At 45.6% G+C, this 13,189-nt stretch overlaps 1 protein-coding gene across 1 annotated transcript in view; it reads right to left on the bottom strand.

The window, feature by feature from the left end:
* Nucleotides 1-13,189, bottom strand: part of GCN1 (GCN1 activator of EIF2AK4) — a 69,716-nt gene that overhangs the window by 44,445 nt on the left and 12,082 nt on the right. Inside the window, 11 exon segments of the mRNA XM_017510231.2 lie at nt 883-975; nt 2,514-2,666; nt 4,948-5,121; nt 5,359-5,457; nt 6,448-6,498; nt 7,026-7,154; nt 7,423-7,497; nt 8,731-8,839; nt 8,967-9,035; nt 9,917-10,051; nt 10,144-10,242. Of these exon segments, the coding sequence (XP_017365720.1) occupies nt 883-975; nt 2,514-2,666; nt 4,948-5,121; nt 5,359-5,457; nt 6,448-6,498; nt 7,026-7,154; nt 7,423-7,497; nt 8,731-8,839; nt 8,967-9,035; nt 9,917-10,051; nt 10,144-10,242 (1,186 nt within the window).

Below are 13,189 nucleotides of genomic sequence, written 5' to 3' on the forward strand. Positions count from 1 at the left end.
AAAAAAAAAAAAAAAAAAAGAATGATCCGAGTGTCACAGCACCAAAATAAAAATGAAGCTCATTATACACTGACATGGACTCATTTCCAGGTCTAGAAAGCACAGTATATACAGTAGGCACAGTAACATTTTGTAAAAAAGGTAGAGGACAAACACGTACAGGTATTTACTTGCGTATATATAAAATATCAAGGCTACAGAAGCAGCTAATAAAATTAGTTATTTACAGCAGACGAACTGGGTAGCCAGAGATCAAAGTAGGGATATAATTTTCAATGTAGACCCTCCTGTATCTATTTTTGAATTACATGAGTCTATTTCCTTTTCAAAATTTAAAAATTTTTCTAAAACCAGGAAATGACTAAAAGTTGTAACTCATTAATGGGATGTTGCAATTTGTGAGTCAAAAGACTCTTCAAATCACCAATTAGTGGCAGACACCCCTAAGGCAACATAGAATTTTAAACACACATTTAAAATTCCACTGTTCCTTTTCTGCCAGGATAGAAACCAGTAGTTTTTGTGTCTCTTGGTGGGGGAGTTGAGCCTGCCAGACTCCACCAGAGCTCCTCAGCTGCCTCAACACAAGAAAACCTCTGAGACAGCACCAATTACCCAATCAGCTATAATTACAGCTTACACTGTAGCTCCACAACCATTACAGTTCTGTCTCCACACATCTCCCAAGTCCCATTTCCCTAACCTTTCTTAACATTCCCTACAGGAATGAATTCATTCCCACAATGACTAAGCTGTTGGCCAGATCACTCTGGCCCAGGTTTTTGCAGAGCTGACTGGCTGGTCAAGAAAGGGTCCTCTCTGAAGATTTCCCAAAGACACTTTGTCTCAATCTCGAGTTCAATTAAGCGTGGAGTAACTTACCATCCTCTGAAGCCATAAGCAGGAATTTCTCAGAGGTGAACACCTGCTTCTTCTCATCCACAATCAGCTGCCAGAAACTGCTCAGTTTGGCCTCTGCAAGAACCAAAAGGTTATCCTATGACGCAGCTCACCGTGTCCCCCAGAGCTGATGCCCTCAATCCTGAAGCTGCTGGGGTGGGCTTTGCTGGCAAACCCTCCTCTGTAGCAGGAGGCTGGGTGCTCTTCTATTTGGTGAACTTACCTCAGTCCTTCTGGTATCACTTCCTGTATGAAACTCTTCAGTGGTTCTCTGCTGCTTACAAGAGCCTAGGTGAACTGCTTCTCTTCCAGAATTCCCATCCACCCCAAGTACCAAGCTGGAACACCTGAAGTTTACAGACTCCGGCTTTCACTGCCCTTCCCTGACTGGGGCTGCTTGGACTCACTCTGGGCCATTCCCTTCAGGATAATGAAATCCTTCCCAGTCTTCAGGGCACTAGTTCAAACGCTTCCTCCATAAAGCCCTTCCCAACACCCATCCCCCCAACTAAAAGCAATGTCTCCTTCAAAACTGCTCTAATGCTACATTTTAAGCTACAGATGTGTTTTTGTATTTCCTTGTTCCTACTATGAAGTAAGCACCCTGATATTCACTGAAGAAGGTCATATTCATCTTAGCATTCCCCTAGGTAACCCTGAGCTCTATTCCTAACCAAAGGAGTAAGTTCAGGTGTGTCCCAGAGCAGAGATTGGGAGATGGAAAAAAGAAAGCATGAAATGTGATGTAGCCACAAAATATAAAGGAAGCTCTTTTTGATGTACCTGTACTGATTTGGAATCATTTCGAAGATATATTATACAAAGTATATATAGTATATAATACAATGTATATGTAGTATATATATTGTATATAATACAGTATAGGCAGAATGTTACCCAGCATGTTCAATTATATACACACTATCTCTAGACATTAAATTGGTAATACAGGTTTTTTTTTTTTTTTTTTTTTTTTAAAGACGGAGTCTTGCTGTCACCAGGCTGAAGTACAGTGGCACGATTTCGGCTCACTGCAATCTCCACCTCGTGGGTTCAAGTGATTCTCCTGCCTCAGCCTCCCAAGCAGCTGGGATTACAGGCACGCACCACCACACCCAGCTAATTTTTGTATTTTTAGTAGAGATGGGGTTTCACCACGTTGGCAAGAATGGTTTCGATATCCTGGCCTCATGATCCGCCTGCCTCGGCCTCCCAAAGTGCAAAATTGGTAATACTGTTTACGGAGGGAAATTTAACAGCCAAGCGGAAAGACAGCGCTAAGGGGAAGCTTCTCATGTTATATCCTTTTGAATTTTGTACTGTATAACCAACTGAAACCAACAGTCCCAATACTAAACCCTGGTTCATCTGGTCATCATCTACAAGCCTGTGTAGCAATGGAGCAACAGGACAAAGGAGGACAGTAACACAGTCCCCTGGCTGCATTCTCACTGCCCATGCAACCCTGAGGTTCATCATGCAGATGACAAGCAAACCTGTAGCTGATCCAGTGTGGTCAGGACCAAGCTAACCCTGAACATCGAAACACTCCTCCCAAGGACTCTTGTCAAAGGTCCCTGTCTCTACCATCCTGGACATCTCTGGACCCATACCAGCCTGTGAGTCAGCCACTGACAGCTTCAAGAGCAACAAGGCTGCGGCAACCCCTTCAGCGACTGTGGGAACCTGAGTGCTTTGGGATGCTGCCTTCTCCACTGTCTGGATGAGCAAGGGCAGAAGGTCCAGGGCCTGCAACAATGTGTCACCTGTGGAGAGAGGACAGCACCTTAAAGGACATCCTGATCTTTGGAAATGACAGGACTGAGAAAGGATTTATCTACCCAGCTGTGAAATGGATGACTAAAGCCCTTCAGTTAATTTTTTTATTTTGAGTTAAATATCTCAAAAAAAAGTGAAGTTAAATCAAAACTTAAACTCTACAACCACAAAATTAGAGGCAAAAGATAATCCTTACTAATCCAATAGTCAACTGATGGATAAGCAGAGACATTAAGTGAGTTGCTCAAGGTTACACAGCTAGTTGAGGCAAGTCAGAGCCACCCTCAATCCAATCCATTCCCATATGGTACTCTTCCCCCATATTAGATGACCTTTGGACCCAAATTCTAAAACCAGAACCAATATGCTGGCCTCTGAACGAAACTCATTTTAAAAAAGAAAAAAAAACAAGGAGAAACCAGCTAAAACTATACCCCTGCCGGGTGCCGTGGCTCATGCCTGTAAGCTCAGCACTTTGGGAGGCTGAGGCGGGTGGATCACCTGAGGACAGGAGTTCAAGACCACCCTGGCCAACATGGTGAAACCTTGTCTCTATTAAAAAATACAAAAATTAGCCGGGTATGGTGGTGGGCGCCTGTAATCCCACCTACCTGGGTGGCTGAGGCTGGAGAATTGCTTAAACACAGGAGTTAAAACTATAGCTTAAGCCTATGTTTTCTTTTGTTTTCCTCCCACACCTGGGTTTGTTGTTTCATAGCTGCTAAATGGGTATATCAGAACAATTCACAATGGAAGCGGTTTTCTAGATAATGTTATGAATTTGAATCCAAGAAATCTTTATTCTAAAGGTTTTGTTTTTAAAAGATTTTATGTTTATTTTAAAAGCAATGAGCACTGTGTTCCAGCACTCTGAATTACTTTTTTAAAAAATAAATTAAAAGTAAAAGCAATAAGCAGAACTAGCTTAAGCTGAAGAGACTAGGTAAAACCAAGTTTTTGCCATCTACAATTCAAGGTCCCACCTACAACTGATGGTCATTCAATGCAGCAATAATGGAAACTGATATATGAGTATAGAGACTTTTTATTTTTATTTAATTTTTTGTAGAAATGGAGCCTTGCTATGTTGCCCTGGTTAATCTTGAACTCCTGGGCTCAAGCAATCCCCCTGCCTCAGCCTCCTGTGTAGCTGGGACCACAGACAAGTACCACCATGCCCTACTAACTTAACTTTTTGTAGAGATGGGGGTCTTACTTTGTTGCCTAGGCTGGTCTCAAACTCCTGAGCTCAAGCAATCCTCCCACCTCAGCCTCCCAAAGTGCTGGGATTACAGGCGTGAGCCACCTCGCCTGACCTCTTAGACTGTTTTACGTCATGGATATGAGTTCACTATATCCCTAAGGCAGCTGACAATGTATTGACTGTACATTTCCCATGGAAAATCTATGACTTCAATCAGCATTATCTGCGGTTTAAACAAACCTCACAAACCACCGTACAAAAATGATCTATGATTCTGAGCTGAGAGACGTATTTCAGAAAAATATTTATTGCTTTAAACTCAGTACAAAAATCTCTTAAAGCCAGATTATTCTTCCCTTATCATTAAAAGGAATATGTGAGTACAAAGTTCATCAGATGAGACATTTCACACAGAAGGGCGTCCCCTCTTGAGAGAAGGCCCTGGAACCTCCCAGATGTTTCTTTTTTGTTTTGTGAGTTAGAGTCCCATTCTGTCGCCCAGGCGGGAGTGCAATGGCTTGATCTTGGCTCACTGCAACCTCTGCCTCAGCCACCAGAGTAGCTGGGATCACAGGCACCTGCCATCATGCCTGGTTAATTTTTGTATTTTTGTAGAGATGAGGTTTCACCATGTTGGCCAGGCAGGCTGGTCTCGAACTCCTGACCTCAGGTGATCCAACCACCTTGGACTTCCAAAGTGTTGGGATTACAGGTGTGGGCTACCATGTCTGGCCCTTAAACCAGTCTTATCTGAATCATTTCTCCATGACTTCAGATACTGTAGTGACAAGTTCAGGTTCTGGGTCCTCTCTGAATAAAGCTTTGTACTTTGAAAGTCTGATAAGTGAGGGAAGCCAGAATTTGTTGTGAAGATTGAATTCTGATTTTGAGCTAAGCCCAATGTTCCCATTTATTTCTTCCTGAAGTTCCCATTTATTTCAGGAAGAAATAAATGGTGCTAAATAAGCTGAACTAACAGAGAAAGCCGGGAACACTAATAAAGCCCTAAAGACTCAGTCACCTTTGCAGGGAGGCCTGGACACTGGCCCTGGGAGGCGTCTTACCCCGATAAGAGGCCAACATGCACTGCAGGTAGGCGTGCCTCACTGCAGATGTGGAGGTTTTAAGGCTGAAAGCTTTTTTGAACCATTCAGTGAGCTTCTTGGGCACTTCCGTAGTGAATCGGTTACACCAGAGAGCCAGGACTGAGACAGCGTGCACCAAGGTCCCTTCATGAACTAGGGCAAAAAGCATGGTCCAATCAGTCCAATGTCCTATAGCCATGTCAAATCATTGCAAGAAGTGCAAAAAACAAGCCAGAGTACAAGGGGGAGAAAGCAATAATATTTCAGACAGCTCAAGCCATGCTATCTGAGGGAGGTGTGTCTTCAGGAGAGGTTTACAGAAGGAAATCGTGAAAAACCACAGTCAAGGATGGGTACAGAAGGCATGCTTACCATGCTGCAGAGAATTACCTTCCTGCTGAAGGAATGGGATGAACAGCTCAGCCACAATCCCGTTCAGGACCTGACTGGAAGGTCCAGACACCACGTGATGACTGACACTCCCAATCCCTAAAAAGCAGATTCCCTGTTCAGTCCCTTCTCAGCACAAAACCAGAAACAGGCAAGTCTTCCTACTGCTGCCACCTCTGCACTCTGGGTCACAGACCTCTTTTGCATCCCCCAGCAGTCATATCTCTCCTCTGGCCATTACTGATCTTCCCTTAATGCGCCCTCTACACCTCCTGCCTTCTATAGAAGCCAGGCCTCCCACTAAACTTGAACAAGTAAGTCCTTTTCATCAAGCAGGCAAGCAGCAGGGTCCTGGGAGGCAGGCTGGACCCAAGATGGTCAGAGGAGTCAAGATCCAAAGAAGGATTCACCTTACCTAAGAGTTACATTAAAGCTTATCTACTACTAGGGTGGGTGCAGTGGTCACGCCTGTAATCCCAGCACTTTGGGAGGCCAAGACGGGCAGATCATGAGGTCAAGAGATCGAGACCATCCTGACCAAATAGTGAAACCCCGTCTCTACTAAAAATACAAAAAAATTAGCTGGGCATGGTGGCATGCACCTATAGTCCCAGCTACTCGGGAGGCTGAGGCAGGAGAAGCACTTGAACCAGGGAGACAGACGTTGCAGTGAGCCAAGATGGCACCACTGTACTCCAGTCTGGCAACAGAGTGAGACTCCATCTCAAAAAAAGAAAAAAAAAAAAAAAGCCTTATCTACTACTAGATCACAGCTCTACTCCTGGCAGAAAAATCCTGTACCTGCCTGTAATCCCAGCACTTTGGGAGGCTAAGGCGGGCAGATCACTTGAAGCCGGAGTTTGAGACCAGCCTGGCCAATATGGTGAAACCCTGTCTTTACTAAAAATACAAAAAAATTAGCCAGGCATGGCAGTGCGCACCAGTAATCCCAGCTACTCAGGAGGCTGAGGCATGAGAATCCCTTGAACCTGGGAGGCAAAGGTTGCAGTGAGCTGAGATGGAGCCACTGCACTCTATCCTAGATGACAGAGCAAGACTCTGTCTCAAAAAAAGGAAGAAATCCTATACCTGAGAGGACGCTCATCTTCTGGGCTACAACAGTTAGTTTTCCTTCTGAGCCTGTGAGGAGAGACAGCAAAGATTCACATTCACATATGCCACATTTCCCAAGAAGGTGAACAATGCAGTCATGTGTGTGATGCCACAGTTTCTGATTCCAGAAGTAGCCTTTGTGTTGTGAAGCTGGGTTTAAAACAACATTTACTAGCCTTTTGCTTTCTGACTCAAAAAATAATGTTCCTACAGAAAACTTGAGAAAGAGAAAAAATATAAAGGAAAACATTTAAAAGGCGCACTCATGTTTCCACTACTCAAATACATTATTTTCTGGTATATTTCCTTTAGTTTTTTCTGCTATGCATACAAAAATGTGTATCTTAAAAACGAAAAACCTGAGATCACCCCATCCACACCAACCTATGAGAGTTTTGGTCATTCACACACATTCACATCCAGTGTGGCACAGGCTGGTCACACAGCCTTGTCACACGCAGACTTGGAGCATCAAGTTCCCCTGAGATCCCAGGGTTGAAGGAAATGCCAGGGGCCACACCTCAGCCACCCCATGGCGAAGAAGGACTGCTCACCTCCGAGGATAGCAAATAAGTGCTTGGTCAGGGCTTCCATGGCCGAAGAGTCACTGCACTGGCGTGCCAGGTTCCGCAGCGCCAGCACGGCTTCGTCCATCAGGTGGGGACTGTTGGATTTCAGGTGACCTGGACACACAGAGCCACTGCTCAGAAGCAGCCAACAATTGGCATCCAGACTTTCGTCTTTGTCTTTTCCATGCCCCCATCTCTTTAGTACTAGCTATATGTTCTCATTAAAATAATCTCAAGAAAGAAACTGCCAATGCCAATGTAGTTTAGGTTAGGGCCTTATTACTACCTTGAGCTGTCCCCTAACCCTGCTACAACAATTAGGACAAGTACAACCAAAACCCAAGGTGCCACTTAAGGGCTGGACAGAGGATGGGATACTCACTAGCCAGTCCTTTCACAATGTCCAGGGCATACTGGCTGAGGTCAAGAGTCACTGATGCCAGCAGACTAGAAATAGCTAAGGAGGACAGAAAACACTGACCATGTCAGTCTCAGCGATAAATTCAACAGATAATTTTTTCCCCTGCTCCTCAGCAAATGCCACCAGGCCTGCTGTCTACCCACATGGAACCACCCTTCATCTCTACAGGGCTGCAAGAGTAGCTCCAAAGCTCTGCCGAAAAAGCTGTATACCACCCCATCCCAATCAGGAAAAATTGCCTTTCCAACATCCCACCAACACATTTCACTATGATACACAGGGACAGACTCAACCCTCAGATCCCATGATTTCAAGTGCCACTTCCACAGTAAGTCCAGAACGTCTAGAGATGAGGTTCTTAACCTGGTCTCCAGAAAGTTCTTTTGGAGGGGTGGAAAGGTAACAGAATATCTCGTTTTCTTTCACTCAACTCTGAAGGTGAACACCTGATTATTTTCTGGGAATCAAAACAATGGATAAAGCTATAAACTGATCCAGAGGGTTCTTGAACCCCTAAAATTATATGCAGTATTCTTAGTGGATATACTTTTGTGCATTATTCTAACAAGAGAGCCGATGACTTTCTTTTTCTTTTCTTCTCTTTTTTTTTTTAAACAGGGTCTCACTCTGTCACCTAGGCTGGAGTGCAATGGCATGATCTCTGCAACCTCTGCCTCCCAGGTTCAAGTGTTTCTCCTGCCTCAGTCTCCTGAGTAGCTAGGACTACAGGCATGTGCCATCTCACCTAATTTTTTTTGTATTTTTATTAGAGACAGTGTTTCACCATGTTGGTCAGGCTGGTCTCGAACTCCTGGCCTCAGGTGATCCACCTGCCTCAGCCTCCCAATCTGCTGGGATTACAGGCGTGAGCCACCGGGCCTCTTTTTTGTTTTTTGTGATGGGGTCTCACTCTGTCAACCAGGCTTGATGGAGTACAATATCGCCATCTTGGCTCACTGCAACTTCCGTTTCCTGGGCTCAAGTGATCCTCCCAAGTCAGCCTCCCAAGTTGAGCTCCTGGGCTCAAGTGATCTGCCCACCTCCGCCTCCCAAAGTGCTGGGATTACAGGTGTGAGCCACCGCATCTAGCTGACTTTCAATAATCTTAAAAAGGTTCCCAATCTCTCTCCCAAGGTCCCAACAAGGTAAACAGTGAATACATCCCCCTTCCCTCCCTGCTACCACACACACTTCCTGCTGCCAAATATTGGGAACAGAGATTATAGGCAACTCATCTCCTTCCCACCATCCCGGTTGACAGCAACCTACTTTCAATAACATTCTCTGGACTCCTCAGTAAGGACTTCTGTATGGTGGGCAATATCAGATCCTTAAATTCTGCGTGGGACAGGTACCGGAGCAGAGGGGCACAGCTATCCTACAAAGAAAAAGGAATCAGGCACCTAGCCCTCATGGGAACAGACCAAGAAGGAAAAAGAGTTCAGCACCCCAGAATTTAAAATGAGATCATGTGTCCAAGTGAGTAACGTCCACCTCCCACTCACCAACAGGTACTTCGGAGGCTTGACTTTGCTCATAAGGATGTTCTTCATGTAAAAGTCCAGTAGGGCACCCTAGAGAACACAAAGAGCTCTGGTTAGACCCTGGCATTCTCAAGTATCTCATCACTGGCCTAAGGAGTCCCTCTTGTGAGAGTGCCTCCAAAAAATACAAATCAATGCCCCAAATTTCAGTGTTAAGCATAGAGGTCCCACTGATCATACAACCCCACTTAAAGCCGTTCCACAGCTTTCCATGGTCCCCCAGGATAAAGTCCAAAGTCCTTGATATGGCTTATAAGGGCCTGCCCGCCACTCAGACAGCTGCGTCTCACTCTCTAACCCAGGCCTGTCACTCCAACCCCACTCGCCTCCTCTCTGTTCCTGCCCACAGGCTGCTTGCTCTTCCCCAAATGCTCTGCCTTGCCTCTTGACCTTGCTAATTCCTCTTTACTTTCAAAGTTCCTTCTTTAGAGAGGTGTGTTCTCTGACCCACAGCCTAAATCAGGTCCTTCCGTTGTGGAGTCTCATAGCTTCTCACACTTTCCCTTTGTAGCACTTACCATTTACAATTAACTAGACTATCTGTTTAACGTCAGCATCCCAGACTCAGTTCCATGGGGGCAGGGGTCATAGCTCCCTTGATCACTGGTGTACCCCCAAAACCGGGCACAGTGCCTAGAACATGGCAGTTGCTCAACTGGGATGAATCAATGACTGTATGAACAAGCAAACTAACACCCAAGCCAGAAACAGAAGGAAAACTTACTTTCCAACTCCTAGAAGTTCATATATCATGGCAAAAGGCCAGAGTTTCACATGAGAAAACCAACAAGTTTCAGATGAGGTCAACAGCTTGGGTCGCCAGGGCAAAGCAGGTTCCCGTTCCTTCCCTCCAGCGAGCTCCCAACATTCCCAATGTAGCAAACCCACAGTCACTCCGCCCTGGCACTTGCCTTATGCCGACTGACCACGTCCGTCTCCTTGTGACTCGTGCAGAACTGCACCAGCAGCCCCAGCATGCCGGCATAGCTCTGGTTGGGCTCTAGGCTGAGAATGGCTGACAAGTATTGCTCCACCAGCCCGGGGTTCTGAAGAGGAAAGTGCCAGGCAGATGTATAAGATGGCAGTGGGGGAGTGGCATGGAAGAAGCAATGCCCACCAGCCCCTGCAGTCCTGTCACCTCTTTCCACAGCTTTGTGAGTTTCTTCACAGCACCATCCACGGCGTGCTTGTGGGAGCCACCCAGCACCTCCAGCAAGAGTAGGCACTGCACCTCCACCTGCCAGAACCAGGAAAGACTCAGGTCAAGATGGGACATGAGACTGAGGGTCCCATGGCCTTCAGAGCCTGCAAAGACCTCCATCAGCCCCTCCAAATCCTGGTTTCATCTCCACTCAGCTTCTCCCACTCAACTCTAGCCAGATCCTCTTCCCTCCATCCTGCATTTAGTTCTGTCCTATTTATTAAATGACACTCAAGTGTTCATTTAATAAATATTTGCTGGTCACTTATTATGAGACAATGAAGGTACAAGAGGAGTAAGACATGGTCCCTGCTTTCATGTACCTTAGAATTCAGTGGGAATAAAAGAAGTTCAACAAATAAATACACAAATGAATAGACAATTTCAGTGAGGTTTAAGTGCCACGCAGGAAAAGAATATGTGCCCTATTTCATTTACTTCCTATCTGCCTTGACTTGTCCTTTGTTAATTCCACAAATACTTACTAACTACTGACTACACGGCAACGCTAAGCATCGTGGATACAGAAGCATAGCTCAATATGGGGATTCAAATTACATAGAGCTCACATCGTCCAACCCAGATTGACACACATAATAGGTGCTCAACTAAAAAAATCTCAGAGGCAGCCAGGCACAGTGGCTGACACCTGTCATCCCAGTGCTGTGGGAGGCCAAGGCAGGCAGATCACCTGAGGTCAGGAGTTTGAGGCCAGCCTGACCAACATGGTGAAACACCATCTCTACTAAAAATACAAAATTAGCCAGGCGTGGTGGCGAATGCCTGTAATCCCAGCTACTCGGGAGGCTAAGACAGGAGAATTGCTTGAACCCAGGAGGAGGTTGTCGTGAGCCGGGATTGTGCCATTGCACTCCAGCCTGGGCAAACACAGCAAAATTCTGTCTCAAAAAATAAATAAATAAATAAACTCAGAGGCTTTTTGTGCCACAAATGCCCAAGGTCACTAGAGAGCAGTGTAAACGGCCACCCTGATAAAACAGATATGCTTGTGAAAGCAATGCTAATAAATTCCATTTGCTCTCAGTTTGCTTCCTAACCAAAAAAAATGAAAAATTCCATTTGCATGTGTACAAAATGTCCTATGTACAAGGTAATTCATTGCAGCACTGTTAGTAACAATAAAAGACTATAAAAAACAGAGGACTCCCTATATATAGTGTGGTACAGAAAGGATTACTGGCTGGGTGCAGTGGGTCACACCTATAGACCCAGAACTTTGGAAGACTGAAGCAGGTGGTTCCCTTAAGCCCAGGAGTTTGGGACAAACCTGGGCAACACAGGAAAACCCCAACTCTACAAAAAAAACAAAAATTGCACTAGCATGCCTGCAGTCCCAGCTACTCAGGAGGCTGTGGTAGAAGGACTGATTGAGCCCAGGAGGTCAAGGCTACAGTAAGCTGAGATCATGCCACTGTGCTCCAGCCTGGGTGACAGAGCAAGAGCTTGACTCAAAAAAGAAAAAGAAGTCTGCAGAATCATGGTATGTAAAAAAAATTTTTAAATATGTTTTTTAAAAAGTAGGCTGGGAGGCTGGGCGCGGTGGCTCAAGTCTGTAATCCCAGCACTTTGGGAGGCTGAGGCGGGTGGATCACCAGGTCAAGAGATCGAGACCATCCTGGTCAATATGGTGAAACCCCGTCTCTACTAAAAATACAAAAAATTAGCTGGGCATGGTGGCACGTGCCTGTAATCCTAGCTACTCAGGAGGTTGAGGCAGGAGAATTGCCTGAGCCCAGGAGGCGGAGGTTGCGGTGAGCCGAGATCGCGCCATTGCACTCCAGCCTGGGTAACAAGAGCGAAACTCTGTCTCAAAAAAAAAAAAAAAAAAAAGTAGGCTGGGCACAGTGGCTCATACCTGCAATCCCTGCACTTTAGGAGGCCGAGGTAGACAGATCACCTGAAGTCAGGAGTTTGAGACTAGCCTGGCCAACATGGTGAAACCCCATCTCTACTAAAAATAGCCGGATGTGGTGGAATGTGCATATAATCCCAGCTATTATACTTAGGAGACTGAGGGATGAGAATTGCTGGAGCCCAGGAGGCGGAGGTTGCAGTGAGGTGAGACAGCACCACTGCAATCCAACCTGGGTGACAGTCAGACTCTGTCTCTCAAAAACAAAACAAAATAAAAAACAAACAAAAAAACACCACTCAGTAGAGACAAGACTTCTTACAAGGAGGTTTTTGGTAACAATGACACCCACGCCCTGAAGGGGATCCAAGAGTCCCAGCTGACAACAATACATAATCATTGAGCCTCAAGGTTTCAGTGGTTCTAATCCATCATCAATCAATTATACTGATGGCCATTCCATGTCTGTCCCCAGAGGTGCGCTGGATAAGCTCCCAGGGATGGGGCCCTCTATCTAACTAGCAAGTTGCTTCATGGAGAGGTACTTGTGTTTCCTAAGGTCACTCATCATTGACACCTACGTAGACAGGACTCTACAGTTTCCACAGCCATCTCAACCCTCAACTAAACCTGTCATTATGGCAACTCTTTGAGGCGGACAGGCTGGGTAGTATTTTCTTTCCCACTTTGCAAATGAGGAAATGGGCTCAGAAGTAAGTGACTCAGCCAAGTCTCATGGACAAGAATCAGATCCAAGGCCGGCCACGGTGACTCACGCCTGTAATCCCAGCACTTTGGAAGGCCAGGACAGGGGGATCACCTGAGGTCAGGAGTTCCATACCAGCCTGGCCACTATGGTGAAACCCCGTCTCTACTAAAAATACAAAAAAATTAGCTGGGCGTGGTGGCATATGCTTTTAATCCCAACCACTTGGGAGGCTGAGGCAGAAGAATCACTTGAACCTGGGCAGCAGAGGTTGCAGTGAGACAAGATTGCACCATTGCACTCCAGCCTGGCAACAAGGCAAAAACTCCATCTCAAAAAAAGAATCAGATCCATGCCAAGATCCTCAGACTCCTTTTCTTTTTTTTTTCTTTTTTTTTTTTTTT

This window comes from Cebus imitator, unplaced genomic scaffold, assembly GCF_001604975.1.
Source record: "Cebus imitator isolate Cc_AM_T3 unplaced genomic scaffold, Cebus_imitator-1.0 Scaffold434, whole genome shotgun sequence".
NCBI lineage: Eukaryota > Metazoa > Chordata > Mammalia > Primates > Cebidae > Cebus > Cebus imitator.